This window comes from Carassius gibelio, chromosome A12, assembly GCF_023724105.1.
Source record: "Carassius gibelio isolate Cgi1373 ecotype wild population from Czech Republic chromosome A12, carGib1.2-hapl.c, whole genome shotgun sequence".
In the NCBI taxonomy this organism is placed as follows: domain Eukaryota; kingdom Metazoa; phylum Chordata; class Actinopteri; order Cypriniformes; family Cyprinidae; genus Carassius; species Carassius gibelio.
In genome coordinates this window covers 16,738,001-16,752,809 of record NC_068382.1, presented here as the reverse complement: position 1 = coordinate 16,752,809, position 14,809 = coordinate 16,738,001, and the positions used below count along the sequence as shown (strand labels likewise).

At 38.0% G+C, this 14,809-nt stretch overlaps 2 protein-coding genes across 2 annotated transcripts in view; one reads left to right on the top strand and one right to left on the bottom strand.

Annotated features, from left to right (window-relative positions):
• The window catches only part of spata20 (spermatogenesis associated 20), a 32,271-nt gene extending 23,821 nt beyond the window's left edge, over positions 1–8,450 (bottom strand). Inside the window, exons 1-12 of the mRNA XM_052611543.1 lie at positions 8,157–8,450; positions 7,493–7,630; positions 7,068–7,132; positions 6,807–6,961; positions 6,573–6,716; positions 5,307–5,508; positions 5,091–5,221; positions 4,874–4,978; positions 4,047–4,121; positions 3,242–3,454; positions 2,484–2,676; positions 1,446–1,614 (exon numbers count right to left, since the gene is read on the bottom strand). Coding sequence (XP_052467503.1) covers positions 1,446–1,614; positions 2,484–2,676; positions 3,242–3,454; positions 4,047–4,121; positions 4,874–4,978; positions 5,091–5,221; positions 5,307–5,508; positions 6,573–6,716; positions 6,807–6,961; positions 7,068–7,132; positions 7,493–7,630; positions 8,157–8,365 — 1,799 coding nt within the window. The 5' untranslated portion in view covers positions 8,366–8,450. The remainder of the gene's footprint in view (positions 1–1,445; positions 1,615–2,483; positions 2,677–3,241; positions 3,455–4,046; positions 4,122–4,873; positions 4,979–5,090; positions 5,222–5,306; positions 5,509–6,572; positions 6,717–6,806; positions 6,962–7,067; positions 7,133–7,492; positions 7,631–8,156) is intronic.
• A 552-nt stretch (positions 8,451–9,002) lies between these two features.
• LOC128025326 (ATP-dependent RNA helicase DHX8) lies at positions 9,003–13,037 on the top strand. Its single transcript, XM_052611566.1, has 9 exons — positions 9,003–9,168; positions 9,598–9,921; positions 10,059–10,180; positions 10,657–10,829; positions 11,320–11,534; positions 11,621–11,748; positions 11,881–12,077; positions 12,507–12,686; positions 12,787–13,037. Exons 6-9 carry the CDS (start codon positions 11,644–11,646, stop codon positions 12,893–12,895), a joined length of 591 nt encoding a protein of 196 aa, XP_052467526.1. The 5' UTR covers positions 9,003–9,168; positions 9,598–9,921; positions 10,059–10,180; positions 10,657–10,829; positions 11,320–11,534; positions 11,621–11,643; the 3' UTR covers positions 12,896–13,037.
• The last annotated feature ends 1,772 nt before the right edge of the window (positions 13,038–14,809 follow it).

Genomic DNA, 14,809 nt, shown 5'->3' with positions numbered 1-14,809 from the left:
GAATAATATAAATTTCACTATTTCTCACACAAACCTACCGAATGGCTTCAGAAGACTTGGAATATAGCAGATGAGTTGCACTAAACCACTTTATAATAGCAATAAGGTTATTTTGTGTCTTTTATTGAAGCTTGAAACCCTTATACACTTTAACTGCAGGGAAAAAAATTACTAGTATAATTTTAAGAATTTCTGATGGGATCTCATATGACTTGAGAGTAAATAATGACCATTTCATTTTTGGAGAACTATCTCTGTGAATGAGGAATATTCAAAGTGAGGAACAATGCGATACGCAATGCAGGTTCCTCTTGAGTGAATGAAATCAGGTAGCCAGAAACACATTTAATTCCTCGGTAATTCATCTTCTTGCTGGGATGCTTAAATTATTCCCTGTGAGGGAAATTCTCCAAAGGAAATGAAAAACAAACGGACTCAGAATTTTCCATCTCCCTTATGCAAACAGAACGGCGCAGAACTGCAAGAGAAGAAACATCTCATCCTACGCTAAATTCTAAGTATTAAGGCCAATCAGATGATTACAGAGGGAGTATTCCTGATTAAGCATTATGCGATGTGACAGCATGACAAAGCTACTTCTTCATTATCATTGTGGAACACTCAGTGAAAAAGGTCTGAAAGCAGCCAGTTGAAATCAGTTAGAAATGGTGTGTGGGTTAACTCATAAAAATGATCAACGTGACCTGAGAAGCACACTCAGCATTGTGGGATCTCCGATGTGCTGACACAGTGGGTTACCCCAAGAATGAGTGCAGTGAATATATGTCTGTGGGCGATTTAATTGAAAAGCTTTGTACTCTGCTGATTTTGGGTCATTTCTACATTGGCAGGATATGTGCTTAAGGCACAGATATGTGCAATTAAGACCAGGAAGCAAGACAGAAGGTGTCTTAGTTTTCGTGGCCTACTGAAAAGTACATACACCTTCCTTATAATTCATGTTATTTTAGCATTATTTATAAACTATTATAGAATTTATTAAGATCCGAATTCGTTTTTTGTTTTCATTTGAATGTAAGTTTTAATTATTTTGTTATGTGCATGTCACACAACCAAAGGGGAAGTTGTGGCCTAGTGGTTAGAGAGTTTGACTCCTAAACCTAAGGTTGTGTGTTCGAGTCTCAGGCCGGCAATACCACGACTGAGGTGCCCTTGAGCAAGGCACCGAACCCCCAACTGCTCCCCGGGTACCGCAGCCCACTGGGTAGTAAACACCCTTCCTATATTCTTCATTGACAAACTTGCCAAATTAACATCCCAATTAAATTTTCTATTTCATACAGGCTTTTGTTTTCATAATGGTGGGAAATTAGATTGAAGCTAGCAAACTAGCAGTTTACAATCCGCAACTATTCTTATATCAGCCTCAGTGCTTTTGCAGGCCGAGTACATTTTATTTTGGGATAGCCAGAAATGTTCCTTACGCTTGCTCCACCTCCATATCATCTCCACGGTAACAGGAATGGAGAATCCTCTCCCCCTCTTCGTCCCACAGGTGTTCTCGGAGAAAACAAGCTGCTCGCTCAGCTCTTTCCAGCAGAGCTTTGTCGCCCAGCACGGCTCCGACACGTGCAAACCCGGACAGCATCAGTCCTGCCCAACCAAAGAAATGGGAGTGGCCAGAGATTACAAGCTTTGGAAAACCTAATCGTGTTCAATTTAGAAAACTTTTTGTAAAAAAGTGCCAGGCAAGACAGAGGAGTTTTGAAAGGAGACATTAAGAGTCTATAAGATCTAAAGTACAATGTGTTCTGAGGGCTGGGGATCACTAACAATAGTCTTGTCAGAGCTCCATGTGCCTATAGCCCTGACATGTCTCACAGCTATGCGAGCGGGCCTATCAGGTTTGATTAAAGTGGAGAGTTTCTCTGCAGGTACCAATATCCAGTGGGTATGAATTAAGAATGAATTGGAGCGTAGCTCTGGAAGGAACAGTTTCATTAAACAATGTCTCAAGCTTTCTTTAATTAAGATATCAGCTCATTAGTCACCATTCTTTGAGCGCTTTTGTCAGACAGAGCTCTAAAAGGGCCTTGGCACCCTGCGAAGGCTTTGATATCCTTTCATTAAAGACAACGAGGGCAAAGACCACAACCCAGAGGTCCCCTCTGTAGGCTTTTAAAGGCTTGGCAACACATCTAAGCGCCCCATGAAAGAACTCTAACATTATAATGCTGCTATTAAGGCAAATCCAGTCAAAAAAAAGATTGAACACCGGACCTTGTTTGCAAAATGAAAGAAATTAAATTGTAAAGATAGAAAGATGGTACATATATCTTTGGGAGATGCAAGCATTCTTCATGCCTAAGCCTCTCATTGATAAATTGATGGCTGTTTCCATTTCACAACACTCAAAGAAATGCAATTAACTCTAATTAGTCAGTAGAGTGCCCTGAGATTTCCAGCAGTATATTACTGGCTGACACATTTACTTTCTTCCAATCGGGATGCGGGGAACTTACCATTCCAGGAAGCTAGCATTTTGGTGTCCAGGTGAGGAGGTGGGCGTGCTCTCCGTACCTCGGCCAGCTTGGCTCTGGCATCGGACAGCAGCTCAGACAGTCTGTCCACGCTGATGCCAAAGTGAGCAGCGGTGAGCTCCACTGAGTAACGCACAATCAGCACATTCTGACCCTGCAGCTCTCCATGGGGGTCCTACAAAAACACCAAGAGCACAAGATTCAGTAACAAATCAGTAAAAGCACATAAACAAAAATCCCTGCCATTAACCACAAATCTGCAGTACCGACCTACAAGACGAAACTGCAGATTTGAAATTTGAAACAGCATTGGTTTGCAAAACATTATTATCACTGATTATTCATCTGTGTGTAGCTAAAGATATTAGCAAAACTTTTATTTTATTAATAGTATTTCAATAATTATTTTAGTAGTTGAACTGTATTTGACACATGGTTTTTGTATATATATATATATATATATATATATATATATATATATATATATATATATATATATATATATATATATATATATATACACATTATTTTTTTGTAAGGAAATGGAAGAAACAGGTGGCTACACATAAACATAATTGTATACCTTTGGACATGCTTAGAAAATGAATCCAAAATAATTCTTCAAATACATAAACATTTATTATTATTATTATTTTATTTATTTATTAACTTGTAGCCAAGGCTCTTTCTAACATGATTAGAAAGGTCCTGGCTCTCATAAAAACCTCAAATTCCCAAACCTGAGCGGGGTCCACGTTGCCTTGCTCTTTCACACCGTAATGATGCATGAAGATCGTCGCCTGTGTTATGGCTCCTTTGGCACCTTTCACAATGTCAGGAAGCAGCTCTCTGATCTCTCCTGCTGTCCACACACAAAACGCTCCCTCTCTCTTCTCAGTGGATTCCACCGTAGGAAAAGAATCTGCATCCTCAGCGCTATAGAAGCCACCAGACTGCAGAGGGCAGCACAATGCTCATAATCAAATGTGTTTTATTTCTTTTTTCATCCCTTGTATGCTGTTTTCGAAGGTACGCTGTGTTTCTTGAGGGGATCATAACTTCTTGGCCACAAGTTATCTTGTTAATACATGTTACATTAAATATCTTCAGCACACAGTAAACCTCAGCTTGTCATTTACAGAATAATAACAAGGGGATGATTTATAGTACAGAGAGCATGCAACGTTTTCAGCTATTCTATGCATTCTTTTCCCAAACATGTATATTTTGCATCAGGGAAAACACCGACCTCTAATGTAACTCTCACAACCTAAAAAGTAATAGATAAATAAGGTTCAAGCTAAGCATTGTTGGTACCTAATTACTCAATAAATCATCATAGATATGATTTTCTAAATTTAATTGAGTGTGTCATCAAACCATTAATCATCACAAGATAGCTGGCACCCTGTGCTGGATAGTGGAGGAGGGTTGACCTCAGAAAGGGCTCTGACCGGGGTGATTTTTCCGTGCTTTTGTGGGTTGGTGCTGATTCAGCATAACTGATGCCAAGTGCGGGGTCTAATGAGGGGGAAAACAACTCACCTTGTCACTTAGGTCTCTGGAGACGTAAAGCAACACGTCACGAGCCACATCTGCAAATAGGCGTTCCCCAGACACCTGCAGAGATCAACAGCCATAACAACACCACCACACCACAGCCAAGCCAATGCCAGATACATAACTAGAAAATGTCAATTGATTGATTATAGAAATCATAAAATCATCTTCAAATAATGGAAAATTTGCTAAGAAATTTACTCTCAGGCCACCCAAGATGTAAATGAGCTTGTTTCTTGTTATCAGAACAGATTTGTGGGGGGGGGGGGGGGGGGTCACATTACATCACCAATGGATCCATGTGAATGAGAGTTTAAACAGCTGATAACACAAGAACAAAAAAGTCCATCCACTGTTCTCCGCTCACATCAAAATTCACCCACATTTTTATCTAGGACTGTTTTGGACTTGTTTTTGCTTGTAAGCTGTGCGTGATCAGTGCTTATTTCTCTCCTGATTCAGATGACTTTTCACTGGAGAAATCGATAAAAGAGTCATATTTTAGCCGGAAGCAAGGGTTTGAAGTTAACACTAGACGAACTCATCTACATCTTTGATGACCTCAGTGTGAGGATATTTTCATTTTCAGGTAACCATCTCTTTTGATAAAGAAACACGATATAAGGGATATAAAACACCAATAAAGTCCCTTTTCTGTCTAGAAACTCCAGAAGTACAGCACAGTGTTTCATTATTGCTTTCTAGACATAAGTAATTATCTGGACATATAAGAGAAACAGAAAATCTACATCAAATATTAAAAAAATATATCAAATTCATATAATGAGACCCCCCCACAAATATATTCCCACCTGGTAAGCAGTGATATAGGCCACAGCAAGCTGGCCTTGATCGTATAACATCTTTTCAAAGTGAGGAACATGCCAGGAGGAGTCTGTGGAGTATCTGTGAAAGCCCTGAAATAAAAGAAGATTTTTGTGTTTGGTTATGTAATTAAAAGGGAAGCATTGATAATTAGCATCTGTTATAGTTGAGACAGGTTCTGAATACACAGTATTTGCATGTCACCTGTGCCACATGGTCATGAATGCCCCCTAGTGCCATCATTCGGAGAGTGTGAAGGACCATTCGCAGTGCTTCTGCTCCCTCAGAGCTGGCACGATTTACTGCCCAAAATGACATCAGGAACATCAGATTCACTGGAAAAACAAGACAGGTGCTTAACAGAATTTTATACACGTTTTAGTGATAAATCCTTTCAATTCATCCCAGTGTTTTGTTTACCAGGTGAAGGAAACTTCGGTGCCTCTCGAAAACCTCCATATTCTTCTTCATAAGAGTGAGCCAGCTGCTGGTAACATCTGTTGGCAACATCTGGGCCGGGTGGAAGAGTTTCTCCAGGGCTGGCAGAGATTTCTGTCCCCTTCCTGAGGGCTTCCAGTACTCTCTCTCCACTCGACTCCAGGGTTTCTCTGTTGCTTTGCCACTAAAACACACAGTATGAAGGTACTCAGAGCACCACAGTACAAGGTTTTCAATCTTTGGATGCCACTGTCAATATACAGGCAGCTATATATATTCATGTTTAAAGGCCCATTTATACTGTAAAAAAAAAAAAACTAAATATACAATACTGTTCAAAAGTTTTTTAAAGTAAGATAATTTCGAGTTTTTGAAGTTAAGTCTCTTATGCTCAACAGTGCTGCATTTATTTGATTAAAGGTAAAAACTGGAAACAACGTAATGTTATGAAATGTTCTTCCAATTTGAAATAACCGTTTTCTATTTTAATATATTTTAAATAAAAGAAAATCAGAATTTTAAGCAGCCATTATTGTCACATGATCATTCTAATATGCTGATTTGCGCATGTTGTCAAGAAACCTTTCTTCTTCTTCTTATTATTATTATTAATGTTGAAAATAGTTAATATTTTTGTGGAAACCCAGAATTCTTCAAAATAACAGTATAATATAAAAAAAATTGTAACAATGTAAAAGTATTTACTGTCAATTTTGATCAAGTCAATGCATCCTTGCTGAATATTAAGTATTAAGGAATTATTAAATCATTAAATATTAATTTGCTAAAAAAAAACTTTAAATGTTAGGGTACTTAAAAACTTTAGGAAAATACTTGTGTTCTATTAATTTGATCTTTTAAAGACTACTGTTATATTTATAAACCAGAAAACTAGACAGCTAATACAATAAAACATAGTAATGCCCAGTTTGTTAAACTTTAACTTATTTTGTAATTATTATTATTATTATTATTATTATTATTATTAGGCTTTTCCATGGACCACTCTTGTGGCTACCCTGCCCTAACTGAGTGCCAGTGCTCACTATGCTCACAAATACCCTTATAAAAATATATCATCAACATAATCTTATCTTGCTAACCATCAAACTACAGTATAGACACAAAAGAACTAATGTTTTCCATAAAGTAAAAAAGGACAGACATGATGGAAGAAAACACATATGAAAAATTTTTACATATTCAAAATATAACAAGAATCTCTGAATAAGAAATCTCAGCTCTTACTTGTTCTATAATTCGTAAAAGCACCGTTTTCAGTCCAGGTCTTCTTCCACTGTCTCTGGGTGGAAAGTAAGTGCCACCTATGAAAGGCCTGAGATCGGGTGTGAGCCACACACTCATTGGCCAACCACCACCACCACTGGTCGCCTAGGCAGAAGCCATTCATCGTATTTCAATTCAATCCACGACACTTTGTAACTTATGGCATTGACAGCAATGAATTCTTTTGGTCCAAACCTGCACGAATGTCATGTAAACTTTGTCCACATCAGGCCTCTCCTCTCTGTCCACCTTTATACAGACAAAGTTCTTGCTGAGGATTTTTCCGATCTCCTCGTCTTCAAACGATTCCCTCTCCATCACGTGACACCAGTGACAGGTGGAATAACCCACTTCAAGCAATAAGAAGCGGTAGAAACTGTAATATTTAGACTTATGCATTAAACAACACTAATAAAACATGTATCCAGCATGTTTTCAAGTATACCAATATGTTACCTGAAAGAAAAATGGGCTTGTATTCACTCTTTGCTTTATCAAAGGCTTCTTGCCCCCATGGATACCTGTTAAGGAAAAAAAAAAATTATATATATATATATATATATATATATATATATATATATATATATATTATATATATATATATATATATATATATATATATATATATATATATATATATAATGGCAAAATTAAATTAACTAATGTTTAATTTGTTAATTAAAATCTAATACAAGTCTTATTTGATTTCCATACAGTAATACAGGGAAAATACAGGGATGTTTCATTATAAATTATAATAAGAATTATAGTAGTATATAAAGAATTCACATGGTGCTTTTAGTTGATGATTTCAAAATAATAATAATAACAATAATAATCTAAACTGATTTTGCATTTTACAGTAAGCCTAAAGATCTCACCAGTCCACAGGGTTATGCGCATGTTGTAATAAATAGGAAGACTTCTCTTTACTCAGGCGATTGGTGTGTTTTGGGGTCTTTGATCTGTCCGGTGCATCACCTCCTGATGCCATGCTGAAGAAATTCACTCCAGAAGACCTAAAGCAACCACATGATACATCTGTGGTATATTAAATTAATATTGAAAGTGCTCTGAGTGCCACTGCACACTAGGGGACATTAGTAAACAGGGGCGGGGAAATAATAATAAAGAATGGTTTAGAATGGAAACTTTACAGGTAGCTGTTGTCCAGATAAGACCAGCTTAAACTAGCCAGAAAACCAGTTTTAGAAAGGATATGCCACCTTTTATTTGTAAACATACTTTAGAACAGTTACAATATCAATAGCATACGTTTCGCGTGTAAACAATAGCTGTGTGTGTCTCAGAACTCAGTAAGCTGCCTATCTAGATAGCATTTTTGTATGCATTCAACATTAAGAAATGTCCTAGACAGAATTTTTGGGCTTCTGCTTACTTATTCGAACCATATAACGTTAACCAAGGTCACTGTAAGTTAGTTAGCTGTAGCGCTAACGAAAGCTTCAGCACTTTATGATCCGTTATGCAAGCAGATGAAGCACTCAGCCTGGAAGTATGAGGGTGTGAGAGGCCAGTGCCTACCTGGAGCTGTCCCAGAACAATCTGGTACTGGCAAGAACTGACTTTTGGCAAAACTGGAGGGCTTGTGGTAGTCCAGTGCACCGGCTGTAATATAATACTGGACGAGGACTGTTTTTGCGCAGAGGGGATCCGGTGAAGAGCCTGGCCTGTGCGATGTGTTTGCTGGTGGCTGATAATGTAGACCACGCGAATCCAAATCTCAGCATCATAGATCCGCACCGACCTGTCCGGGGTGCGGATTAACGCAGGGAACTGTCAGTGCCAGTGGAGTGACCTGACATTCATATTTGTGCCACTAGATGTCGCGCTAGATCTATTATATAATATAATAACAACTAGTAAAAAAAAAAAAAAAAGAGTTAGGGTTAGGGCATAGACTTTATAAAACAGGTTTAGGGTTTTTTACCTAACTGATCTCTGGAGTGAGATTTTGAGTCCAGAATTCTTTCCTTACATTTCGTCGATAATCTTTAGGTTGTATTTAAATTAACGCAAAATATAATACAAAATATATACGATATGAGACAAAGTGATGAGGAGTTTTTGGCCAAACATCACATTATATATGTATTTGTTTTTTAATGATATTTAAATTAATTAAATTTGAATTTAATGTATTATCTCCGTGCATTGTGTATTAAATCTGTGGAAGATAAAATAAGTGATATGTTATTAATATTACAGTTAACGTTAGTTTTAAAACCTTTAGTTTTATTCACACACACACAAATATTACTACTGATACTAATAATAATTTAGCATTTCAGTACAGGTTTTGGATTTGGTTTTGCTTATTTGTCCGTTAGAGGACGCTTGTAATGTAACCCGGAATTAGAAGTTACAGGACAACAGGAACCGTTGGCACTTTCTTCCGGCGAACGAAACAACAACATCGCTGAAGAGATTGCAGAGATCGGAGAAGACGAGCTCAAAAAGCTCGAATATTTGTCTTTGGTGTCTAAAGTTTGTACCGAGCTTGACAGCCACTTAGGAATCAACGATAAGGACCTTGGTAAGTTTATAAACTTAATTTGACCGCGTGTCACGTTGTTTGTAGCTGTATCGTAAAAAGATGGTCAACTTACCCTGTTTCTACATTTGGAATCAGTGTTTGTGTGCAAAATGTAACTGGAACAAACCGCTACTTTGTGTTATTAAATATAATTCAGTCACCTTATTATGTTGCACCTTTCGTTTATCTAGAATCCTTTTATATTAAAAAAGGCTGGTTGCTGCCAGTAACGTAATTTAGTCGTTTTATGTGGTAGAGCTGCATTGCTTGTTGTTCCTTTGGAAATGTCTTTAATACTTTGAAATCATTTGAAATCTGTTAAAAGATTGTAAAGTAGAAGAAGTTACTGTAGTAAAAGGTATTTTGGCACACAGTTTGTGTGTCTGTGGAAGTCTGAAGTAATAGTCTGTTGTTTTATGTGTTTTTCAGTTGAGTTGGTAATCAGTCTTGCAGAGAAACATCCAACCATCAATAGATTTAAGTAAGTGCTAGGTCTTTATTGTATAGCATCTAATTCTGTGGCTAAACCAAACAATGAAAAAGTCCAGCTGAAAGGAATTGCAGGAGCTGCTGGTACTCTCGCAGCAGGTCCAGGAGTCCTGCACGGGGAGACAGAGACAAAGGCTCCGACCGCTGGAAGGACAAACATGTCGACCGGCCCCTAACGGAGGAGCCATCTGTGGGGGATATCTACAATGGCAAAGTCACCAGTGTTATGCAGTTTGGCTGCTTTGTACAGGTGGAAGGTCTCAGGTATGTTTTTAATACAGTAAATCTACTTCTAAGGCTGTTGAAATGTAATGTGAGTGTTTACGATATTCTTTAGATTTGTTTTTAAACATCAATTTTTTTTACTCGCATCTTTCTTTCAAAAATGAATCACTGGGAAGGCTTGGTCCATATTTCTGAGCTCAGGAGAGAAGGTCGGGTAGCAGATGTGGTCAGCAAAGGTCAAAGTGTCAAAGTCAAGGTGTTGTCCTTCACTGGATCCAAAACAAGTCTCAGTATGAAGGTGAGTGAGCTCCCTCTTAATGAAAGCTATGAGAGAGAACAGACAGAACTATATACACTGAGGTCCAAAAGTCACCAATTTAGAGAAGTTAAAATTTGTATTTTTAAATCTGTACATTTTATTTACAGATTTGTTAAATTCTATAAAAAAAAGGGTAAAAAATAAATATACATATTTTTTTTGCTTATTTAAAGACATTAAAATACATTGCATTGCATTGCTACATTCATTATAATGATCATAGAAATTTTAACTATACAATTTATTATTGTATTAATATTTTATTGTCTTTTAAGTAATATAGACATGTTTAGATTTGTTTTATTTTAGTGAAAATTTAATTGGTAGTAGTAATAATAATGATTATTATTTTTTAATAATAATAATTTTTTTGTGCTCCGCTTGTATTTTATGTTGATTGATGACTGTGCGTTGTATGTTGGCTGATTTTTGTTGGGTTGTTTTGCTTTTAAAAGGACGTTGACCAGGACACTGGGGAAGAACCCTGATGGATCTCTCTTCCAAGCAGCGATGATGCATAGTGCCCTGGCCAAAGAGCGACGGGAGGTGAAACAGGACCAACGGGAAGCTGGAATGGACTCATTACCCATGGGCTTTAACAAGCACTGGGTGGACCCACTGCCTGACAGTAAGACATACAAATTTCAATTGAAAAAACACCCACAAAGCTAAAGGTAGCATTGGAATTTTGTTTAGTTAAATCTTCTAGGTGCACAAATTATTTTATGCACATAATTCTGAGACATTAAACAGGAATATCACACATTTGATTTTGATGAGAATGTGTAATTTGAAGACTACAACTTAAAGCAGTCTGATTAACTGTATAGTAAATTAGGATTGTGTGAGTAATACAAAATTTTGCTGTTTGTGTCCTCCAGTTAAAAAAAAGAACAAGAGGTTATGAAATGTAATAGCCTTTGATAATTCCAGATAAACTTCCTTCCTATTTGTCCATACTGTGGTTTAGGGAGTTCGTAGATGGTCATCTGATTTCCTGCGATCAAGGCAGATGGTGGCTGGTCTGCACATAAGCCTATCTCTGATGCCTGTATGCCCCCTGGGTTTGTATGAGCTCAAGTCTGTAATCATGTTTGTGCATCTCTGCTTTTTTTCAGTTTTCTCACCCTCGTCATCCATACAGCAGACAGGAGGCAGATAGCTGCCAACATGAGCGGCATAGGTATGATGCCCAACGACATCCCAGAATGGAAGAAACACGCCTTTGGTGGCAACAAGGCGTCCTATGGAAAAAAGGCTCAACTTTTTATACTAGAGCAAAGAGAGAATCTACCTACTTCCTATCTACAAGCTGAAAGAGCAGCTCATTCAGGTGTGACTTTAACTATTATGTATATTCATCCTTAGCTAGATTTTAGTTTAGTTATGTTCATAGATTTGACTATTGTGTCTTTACAGGCTGTCCATGACAACCAGAGCCCATGCTTTGTAAGATGTTGATCATGTCCGTCCATCTTGGCTGTAGTGAAGAGATGCTGACCATAGTGTCATTGCTCTCAGTACAGAATGTCTTCTACAGACCAAAGGTACTACTTTAGCCCACACACGTTAACAGATCCATGAATGGTCAAGAAACGGTTACATCATTAAATGGAGTTTTAGGTATCATAGCAAACCGATCCTAAAGACAGTAATCATTATTTTACTCTGAATCTCAGGACAAACCAGCTCTGGCTGACCAGAAGAAGGCTAAGTTTCACCAGCCTGAGGGGGACCACCTGACTTTGTTGGCTGTCTACAACTCCTGGAAGAACAACAAGTTTTCCAACCCCTGGTGCTATAAAAACTTCATCCAGGCGCAATCTCTCCGGCGTGCGCAGGATATCCGCAAACAGATGCTGGGCATCATGGATAGGTGGGCGGTTGAGAATAACAGTAACTTTATATGACTTCCTTACATCGTATTACACACCCTAAGCCTTAAGGCATATTCACACCAAGAACAATAACTATAAAGATAACTGTATTCATAATTATACTAGTGTTGACACCAACGAACAATAACATTCACTTTATTATAAGTATGAGCTGCAGTTATGTCATTCATTGCTTTGCTCGAGTTCTTTAAGCTTGAGTGGATTCTGATTGGCCATGTTTATTATAGGAAAAAAATTCTGAATGGATTCCAATGATTGTGTTATCATCGTTATAGTTGTGGTGTGAACTTCCCTGTTCTCTTCACATAGAAAAGGAATGATTTTTTAAACTTTATTAGTATAGTTGTCACCCTTGGTGAGAATGGGCCTTTACACTCCATAATTAGTTAACAGTTTTCTCTCGTCAGACACAAGCTGGATGTGGTATCATGTGGTAAAGCCACAGTACGGGTACAGAAGGCCATCTGCAGTGGTTTCTTCCAAAATGCAGCCAAAAAGGACCCTCAAGAAGGTTATAGGACCCTCATAGACCAGCAGGTAGTCTACATCCACCCCTCCAGCACGTTGTTCAATCGCGAACCAGAATGGTATGTTTGCCACCAACAATGTTGCCAGAAGAGATTAACAACACAACTAGTATCCATGCTGCTTGTACTAGACCTGGATTCAATCCCTTCCTTTCCCCAGGGTGGTGTATCATGAGCTTGTGCTGACCACTAAAGAGTACATGAGGGAGGTAACCACCATTGACCCAAGGTGGCTTGTAGAATTTTCTCCAGCTTTCTTCAGGCTCTGATCCCACAGACCTCAGCAAGCAGAAGAAACCGCTGCGGTTGGAGCCCCTCTACAACCGCTACGACGCTAGAACCTTCACACAAGGTCCTCACCGACTGCGAGTGTCCCATGCTGCTGTTGAACAAAACATCAAGTTTGTGGTGTTGGCAGGGTGGAGGATAACATGGACAGAAGCTAAAAATGAGTGTAAAAAAAACAAAAAAAAAACAAGAGGTGCCCCTTTTTTTTGTATTTATTTAAGAGTAAGATACTTTTTACTACTGTGAACAACATGTTTGAATTTAAAGGAAATTCTGCTTTCACTTTGCTCTTTTTCACCCAGATTTAAAGGAATTTTATTAATTCAATTAGTTCCTCTACGGAGGTCTGGTCATGTGCAAGTGAACCGGATGTTATATATCACACATAGATCTCATCTTTATTCGGGATATCTCTTCTGTTTTAATGTTTAAATTACCACACAGGATCAGTGTATTGGACCACAGTGGAGATTTTGTATTATAGCTCTTCCAATAGAGGAAACGAGGGAAATGGAAATGTCCTGTACTTTTTGATATTGTTACAGATTGTGTCATATCTTGGAGTCATTTTGATGTCAACTTAAATTAAAACGTTCTTCTTAAAATTCCCACTTTCTGTTTTTTGGTGAGCTCATGAGTAATATCGCATGTGTATATACACTACCCGTCCAAAAAAAAAAAAAGTCAAACACTCCCATATTTAATTGGACCGCCCTTAGCTTTGTTTAAGGCATGCACTCGCCGTGGCATCATTTAGATAAGCTTCTGCTGTGTCAAATAATTTATTTGCCATTCAGAGTTTTAAACATTTTTCGCAAGGATCTTGTCTTCTCCAGCACATCCCAACGATTCTTAACGGGGTTAAGGTCTGACTCTGGATTCGGTGTTGGCCAATCAATGCATGTGAAAATGATGTTGCGTGCTTCCTGAACCACTCCTTCACAATTTGAGATTTCATCTCGGAATATGCCCGTGCCATCAGGGAAGAAAAAATTCATTGATTGATTAACCTGGTCATTCAGTATATTCAGGTTGTCAGCTGACCTCATTCTTTGGGCACATAACATAATCATCCATGCGGTAATTATCCAATGGAAGAATCTTACCTATTTGCTATAGTTAAATCCATGTGGTGACTTTTTTTGTTTGTTTGTTTATTTGTTTTTTGGACTTGCAATTTAACCAAATTTGTAAGTAAATTACAATTACAGTTTTTACAAGCTTCTGTTATTTGACATGGTATGTAGAAAATGATGCTACTGTAAAGATCGCGGTGAGAATCTCTTTATCCAATCAGAATGCGTTTCATACTGTCTGCATGCCTGTTAATCCCTTTGCGCGCTCACAGCGCACTGACCGGTCCGGAGCCCGAAAGATGAGCTTGGAGTGGTTTAAGAGTTTCACGTGCTCACCATCTTTTACATGTCAAAAACAGATTACACAGACGGAGGACTTAAAAAAAAAGTTAAATAAAAAAATTAAAACGAGAAGAGGGTGAACATCGTTTTGATAATTTTAATTCGGGGTCGTCGCTTGGAGCGAGCTGAGAGCTTGCGTTGCTTCTTTTTAGCAGGTAAAAACGCTGTTGAAAGATGTGGCCTGTGTTATTCGGTGGCTTAACAATGCTGCAAAAGGCGTGAGCCTTTTTAGGAAAACAGTAGGCAGTGTTACACAAAAACGCGTTCTGTGTGAAGTGCCTCTGTATCACGAAGGCTCTACAGTCGTGGCCAAAAGGTTTGGCAGTGACACGAATTTTGTGTTTTGCGTTGTGGTGTTCATTCAAAATGTTTCTAGATTATTGTGTAGAGGGATCAGATGCCTTTTATATAACTGCTAAAAGCTTGGCCAAAATAAATAAAACAAAGTAACAAATAAAAATTCACTGTTTTTGTTTT

Coding starts and splice junctions, on each gene's coding strand:
- LOC128025326 (XM_052611566.1), top strand. CDS start 11,644: ATGCTTTGTAAGATGTTGATCATGTCCGTCCATCTTGGCTGTAGTGAA. Junction 11,749..11,880: donor ATGTCTTCTACAGACCAAAG/GTACTACTTTAG, acceptor TCTGAATCTCAG/GACAAACCAGCTCTGGCTGA. Junction 12,078..12,506: donor ATGCTGGGCATCATGGATAG/GTGGGCGGTTGA, acceptor TTCTCTCGTCAG/ACACAAGCTGGATGTGGTAT.